We start from the raw sequence: 22,914 nt of genomic DNA, 5'->3' as shown, positions 1-22,914 counted from the left end.
CAGCCAGGGTTCTGGGGCATACGTGCCTCTTTATGTCACATTTCACCCTTTTGAGTCTCAGTCCCTACATTTTCCCCAGGGGCCCCTCCAGGCGCTTTGCAGATGGCCCCCAAGAAAAGCTACCGTGCACTCCGCATCCCCTTTAGGGCTAGACCTCTCTCATTCTTGGCCCTGCAGGCCCTGGCCCCATTAGGCCTCCAAAGACACAGAGGGCCCTCTGTGAGTCCCCCAGAGGGTTGGAGTCGCACCCTCTCCAAGGGTTAGCCCCGACATCCAACGCCACAGCGCCTCAGGGAGCCCCCACCCCCAACCCCTGCCCTGCAGGGCGGATGCGCAGGCCCCGGCTTCGGCCAGCACCAACGTGGTCCTGCGGCACGATGGCGCCGTGCGCTGGGACGCGCCGGCCATCACGCGCAGCTCCTGCCGCGTGGACGTGTCGGCCTTCCCGTTCGACGCGCAGCGCTGCGGCCTGACCTTCGGCTCGTGGACACACGGCGGGCACCAGCTGGACGTTCGGCCGCGCGGCACCGCCGCCAGCCTGGCCGACTTCGTGGAGAACGTGGAGTGGCGCGTGCTGGGCATGCCTGCCCGGCGGCGCGTGCTCACCTACGGCTGCTGCTCCGAGCCCTACCCGGACGTGACCTTCACGCTGCTGCTGCGCCGCCGCGCCGCCGCCTACGTGTGCAACCTGCTGCTGCCCTGCGTGCTCATCTCGCTGCTGGCGCCGCTCGCCTTCCACCTGCCTGCGGACTCAGGCGAGAAGGTGTCGCTGGGCGTCACCGTGCTGCTGGCGCTCACTGTCTTCCAGCTGATCCTGGCAGAGAGCATGCCGCCGGCCGAGAGCGTGCCGCTCATCGGTGAGTTCCGAGGGCCTCAGGGTGGCCAGGGAGGGGCTGGGAGGGAGGTTGCCCCCAACCCCGGGGGCTGGCGCACGCGGGTCTCCGCAGGTGCGGGGGCCGCAGCCCGACTGGCCTAGGTCAACCGAGAGGCCCTGCAGAGCATTTTGGGGCCCGGCCTTGTTGAGATGGAGGGGGAAGAGATAGGCCCCTTCCAGGGAAAATAGCCCTCCCTTCACTTGTAGGGGCAGAGGAGGGAGTTGGTCTTTTTTGGTTTTTTAATTTTATTTATTTATGGCTGTGCTGGGTCTTCACTGGTGCATGAGGGCTTTCTCAAATTGCGAAGAGTAGGGGCTACTCTTTGTTGTGGGCCCTAGAGCACGCAGATTTCAGTAGTTGTGGCGCAGGGGCTTAGTTGCTTGGCAGTATGTGGAATCTTCTTGGACCAGGGATGGAACCCATGTCCTCTGCATTGGCGGGTGGATTCTTATCCACTTGTGCCACCTGGGAAGTCCAGGAGTTGGTCTTTACTCAAGAACTTGTTGGAGGATGATCGACATTCCCCAGTATTAGAATAATAGGCAAAATGTCTTAAGTACTCACTGCATGCCAGGCATTCTCTTGAACACTTGACATTTATTAACCCAGGGGAGCAGCACCACAGACCTGTGTGCGTGTGTGCTAAGTCGCCTAAGTCATGTCTGACTCTGTGTGACTGTAGCCTGCCAGACTCCTCTCTCCATGGGATTCTCCAGGCAAGAATACTGGGGTGGGTTGCCATGCTGTCCTCCTGGAAATCTTCCCGACCCAAGATGGAAGCGGAGTCTCTTATGTCTCCAGCATTGGCAGGGGATTCTTTACCACTAGCCCCACCTGGGAATCCCCCAGGAAGGTTCTGTTGTAACTTGCCCAGGTCATGGTGGTTCTATTTAAGAGTGTGACTTTCAGGGCACTGTGGGTGAGTCCAGGCTTTAGCAGTGAAGGCATCAACCAGGGAGCAGGAAGCTTCTGAGAACCAGATGTGGGGATGTGGGAGGAGAGCTCTTGGCCCTTACCTCCTTCCCACTTCCTTCCATTTTGCTTCAAGGGTCCTGAGAGCCTGAGGGGGGATGAGCTTGTCCCTCCTTGTGTTCAGGCAGCTGGGGAGCTCCAGGCCCCTGAGCTCTCATTTTGGGCCTTAGTTCTGTTTCTGTCTTTTGCAGGAAAGTACTACATGGCCACCATGACCATGGTCACCTTCTCCACGGCGCTTACCATCCTTATCATGAACCTGCATTACTGTGGTCCCAGTGCCCGCCCCGTGCCAGCCTGGGCTCGGGCCCTCCTGCTAGGACGCCTGGCACAGGGCCTGTGTGTGCGGGAACGAGGGGAGCCCTGTGGGCAATCTAGACCAGCTGAGTCATCCCCCAGTCCCCAGCCTCCTGACAGAGGCACTGGACCCCCAGCAGGTCCCTGCCAGGAGCCTCGGTGTCTGTGCCGTCAGGAAGCCCTGCTGCATCACGTGGCCACCATCGCCAATGCCTTCCACAGCCACCGGGCTGCCCAGCGCCGCCATGAGGACTGGAAGCGCCTGGCCCGTGTCATGGACCGTTTCTTCCTGGGCATCTTCTTCTCCATGGCTCTGGTCATGAGCCTTCTGGTGCTGGTGCAGGCTCTCTGAGTCCCAAGGGTCTGCTGCAGCCACAGCACGTCCAGATGGGGATGGATCAGCCACGCCAGGTGGTGGTCAGCCCTCAGGCCACCCGGTGTCTCTCCACTGGGCCTCAGAACCTGGGACGTCCTCTCTTCAGCACTACTGACTTCACAGACCAGGAGTATTCATCGTCTCCTGCATACTCTAACCTCTAAGGAAAATCAGAGCTTGCTGTTCCCCTGATTTCTGCAGAGGAGGAACTCTAAAAAGGGTCAAGATCGAAGTGCAATTTGGGAGGGACAGAACTGAACTTCGGTGCTGAGTGTAGGCACTTTCAGTGGGGAGCATGCAGGCATGACAGCACTGCCCCATTTCCTGTCTTCTCTTCCTTCCCCTGTGGCTACTGTTACAGAGACTTTGTCTAACCTGACCCTGTCTAGGGGCTCAGAGAAGGTGACTGGGGATTCAGGGCTCCTGGTCCGCTTTCCACAGCAGGAGGCCACATAAGGACTTGGCCCAAATCTCCAACTCATAATAAAGTAATGTGTGCCTTGCACTTCCTCCATGTCCTGCCTTACCCTTAGGCTCTTGGTGATAGAAGTTAGGAATCCAGCCTCTTAGGGACCTCTAGAGGACCCATGAATCAGTGGAAATTACATCTTTGCTGACAAGAAAATGATTGGCATTTCATTGAGATCCCTAAAGCTATCTCTGCTGTTTTCCTGCTCTCTCCTCTCTCGATTTAGGTCCAGTCCATCCATGTTCTCGCTGTGTGGGCATCACACAGTGACATCCGGAGAGCTTGAAGGTGCCCAAATAAGGGCAGGACAGGGACCAGCCAGTCACAAGATGTTTGTTTCTTTCTGACTTCCATGTGTTTTCTGGTACCACCTGCGTACCTCGGACACGGTCCTCAAGCTCAGAAGCTCATAGCTGGAGATGGCAGACCAGAGACAGGGCCCCTAACCTAGCAAGGAGGAGAGGTCAGAGGTGGCTTCCTGGAAGAGCAAAGAGCAGCTATCCAGCTGCACATGGGAGGCATTTGAGTAACATCAGCGAATACACGGCCAAATACTTTTCTCCCCAGTCACCCACCTCCGAACTACTATAATCTATCTCCAGGTGAGTGATTACCTGTCCTGCAGTCCGCCCACCTCTCTTCAGCATCTGACTCCAAGAACTCTGGGAGAGGCTCAGTCCCCACATTTTCTTCCTGCTAGCAGGCCCGGCAGTCACCAGAGAAGGCCCCAGAGTTTCCTATAGATGGAGTTACCCGAGATCTTGGCCACACTCAGAGCACGCATGTGGCTGACATCCTCATGTTGGGCAGAGGTGACAGGCAGGGCTGTTCAGTGGCTGATGGATTAGAGGAGGCCCGGACTCTCTGGAAAGACCTCCCCAACAAGGAACCAGAGCAGCAGTAGAAGGGACCAGACTGCAGGAATGGGCCTCTGACCCACGGCTGCAGGAAAAACAGAAGCAGAGAGATTCAGGGACAAAGTGAGGAAAAATTTAGGGAGAAAGGTAGACAGAGATGAAGAGACAAGGAGAGTCCCAGTTCCCTTTCCAGAGGTCATTAAGTCTATGCCCTAGCCTCCTGTTGACACAACTGAGGCACTACAGGGTGGGATGAAGTGGATCAGAGATCTGAGTGGGATCTGGTAATGCTGATCTTTGCTCCTCTGCCCAGACTCTGGTGGGAGAGGCACTGGTGGAGGGGGGTGAGGGGTGGGGAGTGGGAATCCTAAACTTTCCCAGTGCCTGAAATGACATTATCAGAACTCAAGCCAGGTTGGAAGCTGGAGACTTGGCTGGTCTCGATTCTGCCACAGATGACTCTGTCATCTGGAGCAAGTCACTTCAGTCTCTGGGCCTCACTTTGTTATGTAATGAGGGCAGTATTTCCTGTCCCACCTCCTTCCAGTTGATGATTGTGCAGTAAGAATAACGTGAGGCCAGCCTGGTGTGGTGGTTCAGATTTGGGCTCCAGGGCCAGGTTATCTGGGCCCCATCCCTTGCTAGGTCTGTATGTGGGGCCAGTTGCTTCACCTCTCTGTGCCTCTTTCTCTCATCTGTGGAACAGGGGTGATGAGAGTATCTGTACCATCGGATCACGGTGAGGACTCATGTGCCCGGAACCCTGAGTGGTCTTGTGTCATGAAGAAGGGTGAGAGCAAAGTGGAGGCTGAAGCTCCTTCCTGCCCACTGTTCTAAAAGCCTTGAGGGAGGAGGCAGGACCCCAGGGTGAGGAGGAGCTGTGACTTCTTCCCTGAGAATGGCCTGTTCCCAGGTGGAGAATGATGCCTCAGGCAAGCCCTGGGCCAGCAAATGTTCAAGAGAAGAGAAGAATCATGGCCACAGAGAACCTGGGGACCATCTAGCCCAATGTGCTTATGATACAGATAGGGAAACTGAGGTTCAGAGAGGAAAGATTGGTCACAGAGTTAGGGCAGAGCCTGGGTTACAGCCCAGGTCTCCAGCACCCATGACCTGACCTTGACCTTGGGAGGTGGTCTGAGGGAGTTCTGAGCACAGTTACAGACAGAGGGCTCCCAGCGGAAGGAGAAGGCCTGGGGAGGACTTTGTGGAGTGGCCCTTTACACTGTCACCTCAATGCAGCCTGGAGCTTTCTGGGGTCTGATCCGTGACCTCCTGTGAAGGAGGGCCAGGCCCAGGCCTGGGTGGAGGGGAGCAGGTATGTTAGCTCGCCACGTATACACCCCACGTATCCCACGTATACACCCTGTGGGAAACGTTAGCAATCCCTACAGGTGTCTGCTTAAGAAAGTCTACTTTTTTTTTTTTAAATCAAAAGAGGGTTGTTTTTCATTTAAGGGGGATGTTCACCCAGGAGGGGGGCCCAGACCCAGTGCAGTCAGCTCATCTCTGAAAAGAGCCCCGCCAATGCCTGCAGCCCTTACCTGAATTACCCAGACGGCAGCGCTCAGACTTGCACTGCTTGTCTGCAGGAAAGAAACAGCAGAGAATCAAAGGCTCAATAGCTCTCAGGACAGAAAGGGACCCCAGAGCCCCTCCCTGACTTGCTTTAGGAGAAGCTGGTGCCTTTTCCCCTGATTCTGCTTCCTTAGGGTGGGACCACCCTCGCTTGGGTTTGACTAGACCCATGAGCAGCGGGTCCAGGAAGGCCCCAGCCCTCAAAGCCAGGGTGTTCTGGGCTCTCCTTCTCCTCCCGTGGCCTGTAACTTTGCCTCCATGCCGCACCCACCGCTCCTTCTCCCAGCCAAGGAGGGGCTCATTTATGTTCTTTGCCTGTCTTTGTCACCTTCCATCAACTCATGTGTGCTTGTGATCCTGTTCACAGTGGGATCTGAAGCCACACTGGACCTACTCCCACTTGAGATGTGGCCCATGGATCCAGCCAACAGCCTGCCTCTTACTAGGAAAACAGCCTCACAATCCCCTGGGCATCCTTCAGCCAGGACCAGCAGCCCACAGCCCCTTCAGAGACTAAGGACCTGGACTCACCCTCATGATTACTCCTCTGCCTGGTCCTGGGATGGTGGAGAGGAAAGCACCCGAGACCTGCCAGAGCCCAAGCTAGAACTTAGGGGGATGGCACCCACATGCTGTCTCACCACCTCACCGTCACCTTGACCCAGTACACGCACAGCCCAGGGTTTCTGATCAGTCAAAAAAACACACTCCTCTCAGAAAACAGGGATGGGGGCCCACACTAATTTCTGGCAACAGTTTCCAGCTAGGAGAGAAGCCTGATCAAGTCTGTTTGGCATTCAAATGGCCAAAAACACCTGTGCTGGTCAGAAACCCTTCAGTCTCCCAGCAGGCAAGTGGCCAGCTCTGGCTTAGACACCTCCAGGGTAAGGAACGTTATGCCTCCCCTTGGATGGAAAGGGTGGAGCGGCTGGGGACAGGATGAGGTCCTCCTCACTGATTTTAATATCTGTGTATGTGTCCCCTGAAAATGGGACGGGGAAGCCCACTTGTGCACAGCTGCTGGCTGACACATGCCCTGCTCACCTTTGATGTACTCGCAGTTGTATGTGCTGCGCTTGCCCAGGGCCCGGAGGTAGATACGAGAGGGGCCCTGGGCCGGCCTGCTGGCGTTGATCACCTGGAAGGTCTCGAAGGGAGGGATCAGCACCTCCTCCTCCCCAGGAAAGAAGGAGTAGCCCTTGATGGGGGCCCCAAGGCAGGTCCAGATGCCAAAGAAAGTGTCTTCCCCAAAGTGCTGGGCCGCAACATTCTGCAGGGACGCGGAGGCAAAGCCCCCCAGCCTGACGGTGGCCCCAGGCCCCGCCGGCCGGAAGCGCAGGCCCTGCACCCCTCGGAACACCTGGTGGCACTGGGGTGGACGCTGGCTGCTGCGCAGCAGCTGCAGGGCTTCGGTCAGCAGGAAGTGGAGTGTCTTGAAGGAGAAGTGCTGGAGGTAGTGGGCCCGGGAGCGACCTGCCTCACGCACGGCTGCATTGAATTCTTTGTGCAAGGGGCTGTTGGCCGTGTAAGCCAGGAGGGCCACCCCGTGCTCTTCTCGGAAGCCCAGGGGGGCGAGCTGACGGGTAGGGCTGACACCCCACTCGGGCCCCCAGCCCTGGCGCTCCCGCCACTGGCTGCTTGCCTGTGCCCAGCCATCGGCGTACACTTTGTTGGCCTGGAACTCTGTGCGGTTGAGATCCGGGAGAGCAGCCGCCATGGCTGCGGCACAGCCAGCATACTGGTCATCAAAGGAGGCCAGGGCCATGTCTAGGGGCATTTCTCGAGAGAGGAGGTCTCGTCGTATGACGGGGTGGCTCTGGGCCTGCGAGAGGGGGAACAGCAAGGATTGAGAGGTTAGGCCCCAGGAGAACAGGAGCCCTGTTATCCAGCTCCCCCCGCCTCCACTGAGCTGAGAGAGATGCAGGGCCCCTAACACACTTGGAGGGGAAGTGAAGTGAAAGTCGCTCAGTCGTGTCCAGCTCTTTGCAACCCCATGGAGTATACAGTCCATGGGCTTCTTCAGGCCAGAATACTGGAGCAGGTAGCCTTTCCCTTCTCGAAGCGATCTTTCGAACCCAGGTCTCCCCCATTGTAGGCAGATTGTTTACCAGCTGAGCCACAAGGGAAGCCCTGGAGGGGAAGAGGATGGGGAACTACCAGCAGTGGAGGCCCTGAGACTGGGCTCCAGGGCTGTCCCCTCAGACTCAGCCATCCCCAAAGGAAGCATCCGGCAGAGTTCAGAAGCCAGCAGCTGGGGCATGGGGACAGCAGAGGATGACTGTACCTGGAGTGCTTCCATGAGGCCCACGGACACAAGCAACACAGACATCACGGCAGGGCCCTGCATGCTGGAGATGACCCTGGTCAAGTCACTGTCTGGGCCTCAGTTTCCTCACCTGGAAAAAGAGAATCTGCACAGTTCCATGAACACTAATTGGGACTTCCTGGTGGTCCAGTGGCTAAGACTCCACTCTCCCCATGTAGGGGATCCAGGTTTGATCCCTGGTCAGGGAAATAGATCCCACCTCTGCAACTGAGAGTATGTGTGCTGCAACTAAAAAGATTCCGCGTGCCACAGTGAAGGTGGAGGACCCTGTGTGCCATGAGTAAGACCAGCGTAGCCTAAATACATAGACAAACAAACAAAAAAAACCATGAATTGATACCTGGTCTGGGTCACTTACACTGCTTGGCACAGGGTCACAGCATAGAAATGGAGGCTCAGAAGAGAGAGAGGACCCTTCTTGCTGGAAGGAACATAGGAAACTTCCTGGAGGAGGCAACATGTGACTAAGGTCTTACGGAATAAAGAGGAGAATAAGACTTCAGTCAATGGAGGTGGGAGAGAAAAGACTGGAGTCTGGAGAGGGAAAGATGTTAGGGGCAGCAGGAATGGGAACAGGAAAGGTACTGGAGGTAGGAACTCTCAGGATGTAAAGAGTGAAAGATACTTTTTCTAGTGTGGCAGGTGCAGGCTGGGAATGTTGGAAAGCTTGGGGTCAGTCCTGAAGAAGCTTGACTTCCACAGTGAGAGGTCTGGGCTCCCCTTCATGGGGACCTGAGGCTGGAACAGGGCAGATCCAGGAGTGGTTAGCTGGTGAGGCCACAGCAGGACCCCAGGGACAGGCTCAGAGCAGGGCTCCAGGAAAGCGTCCCAGCTATGGGTCAAGATTGGAACAGTTTTCAAGTTGGTGGTGCTTCTTTATTTCTGTTTATTACCAAGTAATGCATACTCATTGTATATGAATGAATCACAATGCCCAAGGCCCCCATTTCCTCCTCTCCCTCCATGTCCCCTTCTCACTATTACCCAGGCCTGCTGTTTTCCTGGTAATGGGACCCTTCAAGACCTTTTTTGATGTACATACAAATAATATAATGTTTAAGTATATATATACACATAGTTTTCTGTGTGCAGCCTATTTTTGGTTTTCTTATTGTCACTTTTTTCAAAAAGAAAAAGGAAATATGCTTACACATACATGTTCTACAACCTTTTCAAAGGAAACAATATACCATGAACTTCTTTCCATGTCAAACATGCATATCTACCTTGTTCGTTATAATGGCAGCATGGAAGTTCATAGTAGAGTTAGTCCATAATTTATTTAACCATTTTCTTATTGACGGGCACTTAGTGTTTTTTCCTCAGTCTTTGATATTACACGTGATATTGCAGTGATCAGTTGTGTATATAAATCCTTATCTACTTGTCTGCATATTTTTAAAGGAATGATATCAAGGTGATATTTAAAGTATTTGAATAGTGTTCCTTTAGATAGCCACTGCCAAGTTGCCATCCAAAAGGTCCCTCTTCACCTGCCACCAACAGCAGACAAAAGTGCCCTTTTCTCCAAGTCTTTGCCAACACTGGCCATTATGAATCTCTAAATTTCCATTTAACTGGTGGGTGCAAATGGTATCTAGTTTCTAATTTACCTCTTGGCTCACTAACAGGATGAATCATAATGTTATTTTGGGGGAGAGGAGCACACCTTAGGTATAGCCTGGCATGCTGCAGTCCTTGGGGTCGCAAAGAGGTGGACACGACTGAGCGACTGAACTGAGCACCTCACGGCTTGGGTGTGTGTGTTTAGATACACACACACAAGCCGTGAGGTGTGGCCAAAAAAAAAAATAATGTTATGATTCATCCTGCTAGTGAGCCGAGAGGTAAATTCCCCAACTTGGGATGGCACCCGGGCCCTCAGCAGTGAAACTGCAGAGTCCTAAGCATTGGACTACCAGGGAACCCCCATAGCTTTTTTTTAATGTTATAAAGTTTTAAGTTTCAAAAAGGTAGTACATTTTCATTTTTCATAATTTATAGTCCACAAGTGAAATGTCCTTCTCTTTGATTCCTCAACCCCATCCCCTCTCCCCAGAGGTACCAGTGTTGCCATTTCATGTCATCCTGGCAGAGATACTCTAGGCGCATACAAGCAGATTCTTAGGTATTTCTGTTTTCCCTCTTTTATCCAAACCGTAATATAGTTAGTGGTTTTTATCTTTGGAAATCTGATGAAAACTGAAAGTTCTGAGAAGATGGATCTGTGTGCCTTCACACAGACCTTACACAACTCTCAGGGTGGATGTGCACCCGCCCTAGTCTTGCTTAGGTTAAGCATCCCTGCTCCCCTCTGGCTCTTGGTGGGGCCTAAGTTTTGATAGATCAATGACCCTAGGACACAGGAATGTTCTGTGGCTATAATTTCATTTTTCCCAATCTAAGATCTTATCACTGCCAATTCACAGTTTCAATTGAGGTGTGAGCGTCTCTGGGCAATAGAGTTAACAGCAGGTTTTTATCAAATCTAACACATTCCAAACTGAACTCCTTATCTTCCCTCCCTCAAAACTTGCTTACTCATTCATTCAACAGAATTCTTTAAAAAAAATTAATTAATTAATTAATATTTGGCTGTGCTGGGTCTTCTTTGCTACACGGGCTTTTCTCTCCTCGCAGTGAGCAGGGGTTACTCTCTAGTTATGGTATTCAGACTTCTCATTGCAGTGTCTTTTTTTGTTGTGGGGCACTGGCTCTGGGGCACTAGAGCTTCAATAGTTGCTGTGCCCAGCCTCCAGAGCACAGGTTCGGTAGTTGTGGTGCACGGACTTAGTTGCCTTGTGCACAACATGATCAGGGATCCAGGATCTTCCCAGATCAGGGATCAAACCCCTGTCTTCTGCATTGGTAGGTGGACCCTTTACCACTGAGCCACCAAGGAAGCCTCTCAACAGAAAATTCTTGAGCATCCTGTAATGTGCCAGAAGCTGAGGATAAAACTGTGATCACAAAACAAAAACAAAACCCATATCCCTGCTTCTTTAAACTCTTTTAAGGTGGAGGTGGAGCTGGAGTGAGGAATTTCAAGTAGCATGTGATGTATGTTACAAGAAGCCAAAGAGCCTGATGAAGACACATTTGCACCAGGAGTGGGTTTAAATGATGAGCTGTCTAGAGGAGATACGGAGTAGATAGAATTGAAAATGGCATCACAATGGGGACTAAAGCATGAAATACTGCTCCCTAGTTCCAAGATAGAATGCGAATGGGCAGAGTATATAGCAGCAAAAAAGCTATTTGAACTCTTGTGGTTTTATGGAATCCACGAAAGAAACCTGAACTTCTATAATAGATCCTCTTTTTGTGGAAAATTCAGTCCATGGGTTCATTGGGGGCTTTCCTAACTCTGTACCCTTAGGAGGAGAACTCATGACCCCAAACTGGTGCTCTAATGCCCTGGTCGTTGTGATTGGTTCACATTTGGACACATAACCTAAGTGAGACACTCAGAGTCCTTCCCAGGGTTTGGTATTATTAATAATAGATAGATGCAGTATAAGAGTATGCCTGCCACTGCTGATTCACAGTATCACCTCAGCTCATCTTCAGGTTGAAACACAGGAGCAATGAATAATTCTCAAGCATCTGACAGCTTCCCACTCCTAGTGCTCCATATATTCCGGTGTCCAAGCCTTTCTGCATCACCTTGGGGGCTTGCTCAGGGCAGCCCCAAAGTGCAGGAGATTTAATGTTCCCAGGAACAACTCTCACCCAATGAGGGTAGACCGTCAGATTCCCTAGTCCACAGAGGGTCCCCAGAGAGGCATAGTTGACCACAGTGACCACACTTTGCAGGGGCACTTGTCTCTCTTCTCTGTCTCACTTTGCCACTCCTTTATTGTATTTCCTGAGACCACCTTACAAATAAGCTCACTACACCCAAGTCCTTGCCTCTAGGTCCGCTTTGGAGGGAACCCAAACCGAGAGAAGGCCTTCGTTTTGGGTCAGAGACCATCAGAACATAGCCTAGAACCGTTCCTCCAGCCTGGGTCCCAGAGGAGCAGATGTGGGCCCAGTCCACAACAAGGAGGCAGCCAGCTGAGGCAGGCTGGCAGCCTGAGGCAGAGCTGCCCATCCAAGCTCACTTTAGCCCATCTACAGTCAACCTAAAGACCCAGGAGCATGAGAATAAATGTTTGCATACCACTGAGATTTTGTGGCCCACAGCAAAATGATCATGTAGTGAAAACTCGAAGCCAGCTGTATCTCTCACTGCCTCTCCATTGCCCTGTCTCTGTCCTGCAGAAACACAGAAATAAAAGATTTCAGAGGCTTGGAATAGGGAAGGAGAATTATGAAGCAAGACTGGGGACACTGAATCATGTGGCCTAAGGTATTGGCAGTGAGAGTGGACCCTGCCTTACTATGTAGAATTTACTGGACATGGTATCTGATGAGGTTTAGGAGATGAGATGGGGGAAATCAAAGCTCACACTCAGGTTCCCATGCTCTAAGTTGGAAATACAGAGGAAAGCAGACTACACTTTGAAATCTCATCTTGCTCATCTCAACACATAGTAGATGATCAATTAAAAAATTTACTGAATAAATGATCAGGTTTGGGGGTCAGTTCAGTTTGTCCTATGTGGACTCTACAGGGGCCAATGTCTGAGAGGGTGCAGAATGGACAACAAGAGACATTTGAGAATCACAGGTGTACTGAAGTCAGGGAGAGATGAGGTCCCTGGGGAAAGAAGAAGGGAGAGCTAAGGAGCACAGAGAGTCTTCTGGCCTTTGGGTACCAAGAAATACCCTGGGATCCTTGTGATGAATTTCTCTTTGGGCTTCATCCAGCTCAAGGTATTTCCTCTGAATTTTCCATCAGAAAAGTGTCATGTAATCCACCATCCTTGTTATTCATCAAGTCACCCAAGATGGTTACTTGGCTTTCCATTCACTCCTCGAACACTAAATTGATTACCAAGTTATGCTGTGCACAGTATGAGTTCATCTTCGATGGTCCTTCCCTTTCCCCATCACCACCTACCCCACCAAGGCTCCAGTCAGCTCCTGCCTCCTCCCTGGTCTCCCTGCTTCTGCTGTCGCCTGTGCAATTCCAGGCTCCCCTGGATCAGGGAGAACAATGAGTCTAAAGCACAGCTGGTCATGTTCCTCACCTACTTCAGAACGCTTTGTGCCAAACCTGACTGGGAGAAATATCTCAAAATACAGACATGAAAATTATGAGGGAAGGGATGAGAACACTACAAAATAGAAAAAAAAAAGCAATATAACAAAACAAAACTTCCCTCTTACCCTCAGGAGAGAGTGCTGGCATTTGAAGCCCTCTGTGACCTGGCCCTCCCCAACCTCTTCAGCCTCGTGCCCTTCCACCCTTGCTTCACATGGATGGCATAGAACGAAGTCCCAGATGAGGCACTGCTGCTCCCTCAATGTGCTGGGGCTGCCCTTCTCCTGCTACCCACTCTTCAAAAAGTAGCTCAGGGGCCACCTCCTCCAGGAAGCCCTCCCACTCCTCTGATCTCCTGAATCACCCTGCGCTTTCCTCTGTCGCTGTGATAATCACACTGTGCTGCCTTCTGAGTCTGCCTCCCCTCCTGGCCTGTGAGTTCCTTGAGAGCAGGACCAGGTATGACCTACTCTGTGTCCCCAGGGCTCAGCTCAAAGCCAGGCACACATGAGGCCTCCTGGCATGTTTGCTGTAAGTCTGAGAGGCTTTCTGGGCGTCGCTAATAATGTAGACCCTTGCAGAGCAGGTGGATTGATGGTTTAGTGACCAGTTTGGGGGGAATGGTGTGGGGCCAGAGTGCTGGGGAGGGCCTGGGAGGTCAGGAAGTGGAGGCACCGGCAACCCCTTTTCCTCTCCCAGCAGCTGCCCTTCTGTCCTTCCTTCATCCTGCTCAGGGCACCTCTCTTGTCGGTTTCCTGTCATCCAGGCCCATGATGAACATTCCCTACTAGGAGTGTTTTCTAGTTTACTTTAACCTTGTTTTGTGTGAACTCCCTAGAAGTTTCAAAACGGTTTTTGGGCCAAAAGCGTTAAAGCTGTGACCTAAACCTGTGCTCAGTTGTTGCTCAGTCCTGTCCAACTCTTTGCAACCCCATAGACTATAGCCTGTCAGGCTTCTCTGTCCATGGAATTTTCCAGGCAAGAATACTGGAGTGGGTTGCCATTTCCTACTCCAGGGGATATTCCCAACGCAGGGATTTACCAACAACCCTGAGTCTCCTGCATTGGCAGAGGGATTTTTACCACCAGCACCACCTGGGAAGCCCTACTAGGACTGTGACTCCAAATCCCTCCCTAGAAGTCCCCAAGTTTCCCAGTGGCCTCAGCCTCCCTTAGTATCTCAGACCTCTTTGTCAAATATGCAATGGTCTGCATGTTTGCACCTCCCCAAAATTCATAGGCTGGAACCCTAATGCCTGATGTGATGGTATTAGAAGGTGGGGCCTTTGGGAGATCATTAGTTCATAGTTCATGAGCCCTCATGACTGGGATTGCTGTTCCTATAAAAGACACCCCACAGAGCTTGCTAGCCTTTTCAACTTGTGAGGGCCCAGTGGGGAAGTGCTGGCTATGACCAGGAATAGAGCCCTCATCTGACCAGGCTAGCACCTTGATCTCAGACTTTCAGCCTCCAGAACTCTTTGATATAAAGATTTGTTGTTAATAAGATACCCAGTCTGTAGTATTTTTGTTATAGCAGTCTGAACAGACAAAGATAAAAGGTTTCTTGAACCTTTCTTGATAATTGCTATGACTCTACCAATAACACCCCAAATATTGCATTTCAGAAACAGCTTTCTGCACCCAGTGCCCAGGAGGAGGGTCGTATGCCCCTTACCTAGACTTTCTCCGGGGCTTGGATGCTGGTGTTGGTCTCCAGTGACAGTCTCCAGGGGAGGGGGAGGGCAGGTTTCTGTTTTATACCACCCCTTGTACCTTTCCCACGCAGCTGCTCAGAAATGTGACACTCTCCCATCTATTTCTGGATATCTCCTCTAGGCTCAGGAATACTAGCCTCTGCCCAGGGTGCTCTGGGCCAGAGCTCTTCCCATGAAAAAAGCAAATCCCTGAACCCAGAGAGAAATCAAAGATCCAGGCTGGAGCAACTGTCTCCTAATTGGGTTTAGTCCTGCATTCAGCATCCCTAGCCTCAGGGAGTATCTCATTATTGATCCTTTCAGGTGATGGAGACTCATTTGAGGAGTAAGGAGAGATTTCTGGGTAGAGAGTCTGAGTCCCAGCTCCAGTGCTGATTGGTCATGTGATCTCGGAGGACTTTCCACTTCACTCCCGGCCACTGTTCAATGACTAGATTTGACTCCATCTCTTGGGGTCTTTCTTGGGGTGCCAGGTCTCAGGATAAGTGAAGCAATTCCCCAAAGCCAGAGGATGGAAAGAGGAGAAAACCCTGATATTAGCAGATCTGGTCCTGTGTTCTGTCCCTGCAGGCCTAGCTATCCAGACAGTATAGTATCTTCTGTTCCAGCAATTGTCAATTGTCAGGACCCTTTAGGGGGAGAGGCAGGCAGGATATGTAGATGAGTTGCTGTTTTTCACAATAATGGAGAACAGCAGAGTGACTCCTGATTTTCTAATCTTGGGGTGCTTTGGGGAAGCCAGTCTAAATTAGAAAGGGATGAAAGAACTTGTCTGGATTTGCTGTGTTTGCCTGACAAGCAGTCAGGTTTTAGGACTACCTCTCTTCTTCTTTTGGTTATGCTTCATGGTTTGTGGGATTTCATTTCTCTGACCAGGGACTGAACCTGGGCCACAGCAGTGAGAGCCTGAAATCCTGACCACTATGACACCAAGGACACCCTGGGATATGCCTCTTTTCACCTCCCTCCCCACCCTCCCCTATGCCTGGACAGTTTGTCTTCCTTTTTGATCTACAGGAAGAATTTCTGGAGGAAATGGGATTCTAGGTGAAATTTTTTATTTGTCTGGCAACCTAAGGGGGTGGGGAAACAAAGATAGGGCTAAATGAATGAGCCAGACCAGGACAAGTCCCTGGGGTGAGTTTAACTTTCTGTGCCCTTCTCAGACACAGCAGGTAACAGGCACATCTCTTAAATCCTGGTTTCTGGACCACCAGGTCCTTAGCCACTCTGAAAGAGGAACCTTGCCACCCTAGAAGCTCAGGGTGCCAGGAAGCTCTTTCCCAAGCTGCTGACTGATTCCTCACTGGTCCCCCAAGGGGCATCCAAAACACAAAGCTAGGGTATTTATAGGCAAGCCCAGGGAGGTGAGGAGAAAGGCTAGTGTTTATAAATATAAGTCACCTGAGTCTGAGAGTCTGAGTCTGTGGAGGAGTGAGGCTGGCCCCTGAGGATGTGAGAGAGAGCTTTGCATCTGGGCAAGACTTGCTGAAGGGAAGGGGCTTAAAGAGAAAGGAGAAGGGTGGAGGTCACTCAAATGCAGGAGTACACGTGACCCAAGGAGTTGGCCATATGCAAATTGTATGCAAATCAAGTAGCACACTAAAGGTGAACTCTCAGCAGGTATAACTCTCTTTGTCCCCTCAGACTTCTGGTGTGGAGGCTGGACCACAGCGTCACAGACTGCCTGAGGGAAAAACACATTTCACAGTTCTCTTGCTGTAGCCTTGGTCTTGCTAGGAGACAAAGAAGGTCCTGGAGAAAGGCCTCGTAGTCAAGGGAAGGGGAGTTACAGGTCTCAGCCCTGCTCCCACAGGGTGTCTGTTGTTAGGGAAGGGAGGTGTCCGGTTCCTGCCTGGGTGAGGGGCTATAGTTAGCCATGGACTTTGTAGATCTGAGGGACACAGGGGACAGGAGACAGTGCCGCTCCTGAGCAGACATCAGGGGCTGCCACCCAGAACTTTCAGTGCTCCTTCCTGTTCTTGGCCTGTTACCAAATCCAAGGTCACTCTGCTAGCCACCCAACAGCTCAGTAAATTGAGAAAGGAAGTTCTGAGAATACGACTTTATGTGGAAAGGCAGCAGACCAAGAAAATGGCAGACTAATGTCTCAACTTATGGCAGCTAACGTCTCAGACTTATGTCTCAACTAATGTCTCAACCCTTATCTTATAGGTGTCTGTATTGCCAGGGTTTTCTGGGGGGCAGAGAAAGAGAGGTGAGGAATAAAGTAAAAAGGCAAAACAGAGAGGGAGAGGCTGGGCAGAAGTAAAGTAAAAATGGTCCTTAGTTTACAAAACATCTCAGAGGAAATGCCTAGCCTGTGGAAAGGATATGTTAACCTCTTCTTTTTTTGCAGGCATTCACTGGCATGGGGGTTAGATTATTTTCCTGTGAGCCGAACAGAGGTACTTTAGTTAATAGTCAGGCTGGCAGCAGGGTTCTCTGAGGCAGAGTTTCATGTATAATTATAAAAACTGAAGCAACATTAAGGAAGTCAAAGAAACAGTTCCATCCTAGAGTTAGAGCTGACTCTTCCTTCTAACAGGCCTGGGCTGCCTCCAGTTGGGTCTCTGACTCCAGGCCCCTCCTAACTCTAAGTAGAGCCAAATCACCTCCCCCCACCCTCAACCCCCACTCCCGCCTTTATCATTCCTGTGCAGATGGCTCTAAGCACTCCAGGAACCAAGCGGGGAACAGAGACTAAGGTTGTGCTGGGATGGAGGTAGGGGATGTTATAATCCAAACCACCCATCACTTAGACACACCCTTGGACCTGCCCATGCCCTGCCAAGTCCTGGGCCAGGGAACCCTCCCACCAGAGAAGAAAGGCTCCAAGTCTCTGTCACCATCCCAGCAAAACGGATCACTCACCATCGCTGGTCCCACCCTCAACTGGATCTCACTCTCCAAGTGTCTCTGAGGATAATGCTGGCGGCTCTGCTGATCACCCTCAGCTGCCTCAGCCTCCACACCCTCGGCATCCATGGGCAGGTAACTGGGGAGAACCTTCTGCTGCAGCAAAGGGAACATTTGTGGAGGGGGGGAAACCCGGGGCCTGACTCCTCAAAGATCCCTCCCAGGGATGCTCCTTTAGGATGCCATCTTCTGAATTCTCTTCCTCTCAGGAACCTCCACCCCTGCAGGGAGCCCCAAGTTCCCATTCCATCTCCCAGAACCCCACTTCCACCTACTGGTCTTCCTGTGATGCTCCTTCTTTCATATCCTCCTCCTTCCGTCAGCCTCCAGCTTTCTCTTGTCACTTCCCATCTCCCACCCATGGCCCAGCCTACTTCTCCTTCGGGTTACCCATGTACGACCCTCCTACAGCCCCTCCCAGACCAGGGCTTGACCTCCTCTCCACTCCCACCCCAGGTTGGAGGATGCAGGCTTCTAGAGCAGGAGAGGACTGAGTCTCAGAGCTGACGGGGACCTGGTGTGGTGTCTACACACCTGTGTGGGAGAGGGAAAGAGTCTGAGGCTGAGCATGGGGTCAGGTCATTGGAGATTGATTGTATATTTGTATGTCATCTGCACAGTGAGTCTTAGAGCCGGAAAGGTGTTTGGAGGTCATCCAGCCCCACATCCCAAGTGCAGGAACCTCTCTAATAATAAATGACCCTCTTAGCACACAAAGAGGATCTATACATGGTCCTGACAATAACCCTGTGAAGTCAGGAAGTATCCTCAGTGTATAGGGGAAGAACCTGAAGCCCAGAAAAGTTAAGAGACTTGCCCAAGATCTCACAGTCAGTAGCTGGAGAATTCAGGATTGAACCCACATCTGTCTGACTTCAGTGCCTATTATTTAAGTTTTTGAGCTCTTGACAAATTTCACACTCTAGATATTTGAGCATAGAAATGAGATTCTCTGTTTCTGAACTGATCTGCCCACAGGACCTCTGTTCAGTACCCTGAATTTACATGATTTCCTGTGTGGCTCATCTCTTTCTTTTCTCCATAGGCCCAGGGTATTACCTCCAAGGACCTGGATCTGGCTCCAGACACCTTTGATGATTCCTATGTGGGCTGCTCAGAAGAGATGGAGGAGGTGGCAGTCCATCTGCTACGGGAGGAGATGCTCCACCATACCTGGCTGTGGGATGCCTGGGAGACAGCTGAGAAGTACTGGGAGGAAAAAAGTCCAGGGCTCAGCCTGCCTCCGGGCTTCAAAACTGAGCATGGAATCGCCATTGTACTCTATACCAACTCATCCAACACTTTGCACCAGAAGCTGAACGAGGCTGTGCAGACTGGCGGTGGCTCCTGGGAGTCCTACATGAACCAGTTCCACTTCAAGGCCCTGCATTTCTACCTGACCCGGGCCCTGCAGCTGCTGCGGGGCAGTGAGGGCTGCAGCAGGGAACCTGGGCAGATGGTGTTCCGAGGCGTGCGCACAGTTCATTTTGAACCCAAGAGGCTGTGAACCCACTTTGGCCGGTTTGCCTCCAGCTCCCTGAATGAGTCTATGGCCCGCAGTTTTGGTAATACCACCTTCTTCTCCCTAAGGACTTGCTTTGGGGCCCTGATCCAGGACCTGTCTGTCTTTCCTGAGGAGCGGGAGGTGCTGATCCCCCCACATGAAGTCTTCGTGATTACTGATTTCTTCCAGAATGAAACCCACAACGTGGTGACTCTCTCCAGCACTAATCACATCTGCAGCCACTTTAACTGCGCCTACCTGGGTGGTAAGCCATGCACGAGGGAAGCAAGACTGGCAGGAGATCCCTGGTTGATTTAAATGTCCAGGGCCTTTCAAGAAACCCATGTGATTAATGGGGAAGTTGAAGGCCAGAAATTAACTGCAGTTATTTTCTTTGTGTCTTAGGTTCAGTCACTCAGACAAGGCCCTATGGTGTTTACTGCATGTGGGAATATGCTCAGATGATTCTCTAAATGTCCTCAAAATTTTCTTCTGCTACACAGTCTAATAGACCAAAATACCTGGTTAAGGAGGATGCTAAGCAGAGGAAAGTGGCAGGAGTGCAGCTTCAGATCTCAGGAGGCTCTGGGTGTAGAAGGGCTGACAGGACACAAGTATGCTATTCCCCAGTGTTGAGGCAGGGTCCAAGTGACTGGGGCCAGGGTGGGGCAGGGTTGGAAAGGCAAATGGGGAAGATTTCTTGGAAGAAGGAGGAGAAATGGAAGTTAGAAGTATATTTGGGAGAAGGGAAAGCTGGATTAAGATGGGACGTGGCTTTGCCAGGGCTTGGTAGGAAGGGAAGTTTGGGGTGTGAGGGTTTGTCTACATGGAGGCCTCACTGTGCTGTCTGTTGCAGGGAGGAAGAAGCCGAGATGTGAGTCTGTGCCAAGTGAGTCACCCTCCTGCCCCTCCTTCCCTTGCTTTGACTTCCCCTGGCCCTGCTGACCATTCACTGCCTTTTCTTCTCTCTCTAGCAGGAGGGCAAGCAGACTCACTCTCCAAGGGGGACTTCTCTCTGCTCTCCTGGCAGACTCTGCTCTTGGCCTCTTGGGGATTCTGGTTCTTAGAAACAAGGATCTGAAAGTTCAGGACCTGCCACTTAGGAGTCCTGGGAACATGTGACCTCCATATGAACAAGGGAGGCTTTGAAGAGCCTGAAGAAGCACAAAGGTGGTTTCAGACCCAGACCTAGCAGCCATGTCTCCAACCAGGATGTCGGGGGGTGCTGCACTGTGATGACATAAAATTTCATGTTTGGTGGGGGTCAGAGTGTTGGGGAGTGCCTGGGAGGCCAGGAAGTAGAGGCACTGGCAACCCCTTTTCTTCTCCCAGATGCTGCCTTTCTGTCCTTCCTGTCATCCTGCTCAGGGCACTTCTCTTGTCAGTTTCCCCTCATCCAGGCCTGTGATGAACATTCCATACTGGGGATGTGGCTCCAAATCCCTTCCTAGAAACCCCCAAATTACCTAATGGCCTCAAACCTCCCTAAGCATCCCTAAGTTCTTCACCCAATGTGCAAAAGTCTGACTGTGTCTCCCCAAAATTCAAATAATGGAACCCAAATGCCTGATGTGATGGTATTAGAAGGTGGGGCGGCTGCTGCTGCTAAGTCGCTTCAGTCGTGTCCGACTCTGTGCAACCCCATAGACGGCAGCCCACCAGGCTCCCCCATCCCTGGGATTCTCCAGGAAAGAACACTGGAGTGGGTTGCCATTTCCTTCTCCAATGCATGGAAGTGAAAAATGAAAGTGAAGTCGCTCAGTCATGTCCGACTCTTAGCGACCCCATGGACCACAGCCTACCAGGCTCCTCCATCCGTGGGATTTTCCAGGCAAGAGTACTGGAGTGGGGTGCCTTTGCCTTCTCCCATTAGAAGGTGAGTAATGAGGAAATCATTGGTTCATTAGTTCATGAGCCCTAATGACTGGGATTTTGTTCTTGTAATAAAAGACCCCACAGAGCTCCCTAGCACCTTCCAACCTGTGAGAACCCAGTGGGGAGGTGCTGGCTATGAACCAGGAAAAAGCTTTCATCTTACCAGGGTGGCACCCAGATCTCAAACTTTCAGCCTCCAGCCTCCAGAACTGTTAAAAATAAATGTTTGTTGTTGATAAGTTACCCGCTCTGTTGTATTTCTGTTATAGCAGCCTGAACAGACAAAGATAAAAGGTTTCCTGAAACTTTTCCTAATGATTGCTATGACTCTACCATTAACACCCCAAATTTCCTGTTTCAGAAAGAGCAAGAAAAGCCCAGTACCCAGGAGGAGGGTAGTGTACCCCTTACCTAGACTTCCTCTGCGGTGGGGAAGCTGGTGTTGGTCTCCAGTGACAGTCACCAGGGGAGGGGGAGGGCAGGTTTCTTTTTTATACTGTCAAATCCCACAGGCCTTGTACCTCTCCCACACAGCTGCTCAGAAATGTGACACTCTCCCATCTATTTCTGGATATCTCCTCTAGGCTCAGGAATACTAGCCTCTGCCCAGGGTGCTCTGGGCCAGAGCTCTTCCCATGAAAAAGGGAATCCTTGAATCCAGAGAGAAATCAAGGATTCAAGCTGGAACAGGTGCCTTCCCACTGGGTTTGGTCCTGCATTCAGCATCCCTGGCCTCAGGGAGTATCTCCTTATTGATCCTTTCAGATGAGCATGGAGACTCACCTGAAGAGCAAGGAGAGACTCCCAGAGTAGATAGTCTGGGTCTCAACTCCAGTGTTGACGGGCTATGTGACCTTGGAGGACTTTCCACTTCACTCCAGACCACTGTTCAATGACTAGATTTGACTCCATCTCTTGGGGTCTTTCTTGGGGTGCCAGGTCTCAGGATAAGTGAAGCAATTCCCCAAAGCCAGAGGATGGAAAGAGGAGAAAAACCCTGATACCAGCAGATCTGGTCCTGTGTTTTGTCCCTGCAGGCCTATCTGTCCAGAGAGTATAGTATAGTATCTTCTGTTCCACCAACTGTCAATGCTCAGGACCCTCTAGGGAGAGAGGCATCAGGATATGTAGGTGAGATACTGTTTTTCACAATAATGGAGAACAGCATAGTGACTCCTGATTTCTAATCTTGGAGAGCTTGGGAGGGGTACAGTCTCATTGGAAGGGGACAAAAGAACTTGATCTGTGGTTTTTGATAAGCAGTCTGGTTTTTTGGACTGCTTCTCTTCTTTTTTGTTTATGTTCTTTGGTTTGTGGGATCTCAGCTCCCTGACCAGGGATTGAACCTGGGTCACCATAGTGAATACCTAAATCATAACCCCTAGGCCACCAGGGAACTCCCTGGGATGCCCCTCTTTTCATTTCCCTCTCTCAATCCTGGACACAGCTTGTCCTCCTTTTTGGTCTACAGGAAGCAGAATTCTAGGTGAAGGAAATTCTTTGTCTGGCAAACCTGAGGGGATAGGGGAACGAAGATGGGTCTGAATTAATGAGCCAAACCAGGACAAAGCCCTGGGGTGAATCTAACCTACACATACCTCAGACACAACAGGTACCAAGTACATCTATTAAATCCTAGTTTTTGGACCGATAAGTCTTTGGCCACTCTGAAGGAGGAACCCTGCCACCCGCAGAGGCTCATGCTACCAGAAAGCTTCTCCCAGAGCTGCTGACTAATTCCTCAGCTGGCCCCTTCTCTCATTACCTCCCGGGAGGTATCCAAAACTCAGAACTATGGTTATTTATAGGCAAGCCCAAGGAGGTGAGGGGAAAGGCTAATGTTTACAAACATGGGGTGGCCTGAGTCTGAGAGGTCAGGGGCAGAGGGTCTGGGGAAGGGCAAGGGTGGCCCCTGAGGATGTGAGAGAGAGCTCTGCATCTGAGTAAAGCTTACTGGAGGGAAGGTATAAACAGAAAGGAGGCGGGTGGGGGCCAC

At 51.4% G+C, this 22,914-nt stretch overlaps 3 protein-coding genes across 3 annotated transcripts; 2 read left to right on the top strand and 1 right to left on the bottom strand.

Annotated features, from left to right (window-relative positions):
* The first annotated feature begins 580 nt into the window (after positions 1–580).
* On the top strand, positions 581–3,022 carry CHRNA10 (cholinergic receptor nicotinic alpha 10 subunit). The gene is made up of 2 exons (XM_070473335.1): positions 581–857; positions 2,039–3,022. Exons 1-2 carry the CDS (start codon positions 581–583, stop codon positions 2,494–2,496), a joined length of 735 nt encoding a protein of 244 aa, XP_070329436.1. The 3' UTR covers positions 2,497–3,022.
* ART1 (ADP-ribosyltransferase 1) lies at positions 1,057–21,391 on the bottom strand. The gene is made up of 5 exons (XM_020891137.2): positions 21,330–21,391; positions 7,709–7,820; positions 6,469–7,246; positions 5,391–5,432; positions 1,057–3,931 (listed from the first exon to the last, which is right to left on the bottom strand). Exons 2-5 carry the CDS (start codon positions 7,769–7,771, stop codon positions 3,834–3,836), a joined length of 981 nt encoding a protein of 326 aa, XP_020746796.2. The 5' UTR covers positions 7,772–7,820; positions 21,330–21,391; the 3' UTR covers positions 1,057–3,833.
* On the top strand, positions 17,549–20,124 carry LOC110135814 (ecto-ADP-ribosyltransferase 5). The gene is given in 4 exon segments (XM_020891136.2): positions 17,549–17,614; positions 18,591–19,104; positions 19,900–19,932; positions 20,018–20,124. Coding segments are annotated over 4 exon segments (720 nt in total).
* Positions 21,392–22,914: the final 1,523 nt, after the last annotated feature.

Source organism: Odocoileus virginianus, chromosome 10 (assembly GCF_023699985.2).
Source record: "Odocoileus virginianus isolate 20LAN1187 ecotype Illinois chromosome 10, Ovbor_1.2, whole genome shotgun sequence".
NCBI classification, from domain to species: domain Eukaryota; kingdom Metazoa; phylum Chordata; class Mammalia; order Artiodactyla; family Cervidae; genus Odocoileus; species Odocoileus virginianus.
Note: the sequence above shows the minus strand (reverse complement) of the source record. Positions and strands in the feature narration are given on the sequence as shown.

Excerpts from the sequence above, each read along its gene's own strand:
- ART1 (XM_020891137.2), bottom strand. The coding sequence starts at position 7,771 with ATGCAGGGCCCTGCCGTGATGTCTGTGTTGCTTGTGTCCGTGGGCCTC. Across the intron at positions 7,247-7,708 it reads GCCTCATGGAAGCACTCCAG|GCCCAGAGCCACCCCGTCAT; the intron begins GTACAGTCATCC and ends CCCCTCTCGCAG. Across the intron at positions 3,932-5,390 it reads CTGCCGTCTGGGTAATTCAG|CCGTGGGTCAGAGGCCCATT; the intron begins GTAAGGGCTGCA and ends TTTTTCCTGCAG.
- CHRNA10 (XM_070473335.1), top strand. The coding sequence starts at position 581 with ATGCCTGCCCGGCGGCGCGTGCTCACCTACGGCTGCTGCTCCGAGCCC. Across the intron at positions 858-2,038 it reads CGAGAGCGTGCCGCTCATCG|GAAAGTACTACATGGCCACC; the intron begins GTGAGTTCCGAG and ends TGTCTTTTGCAG.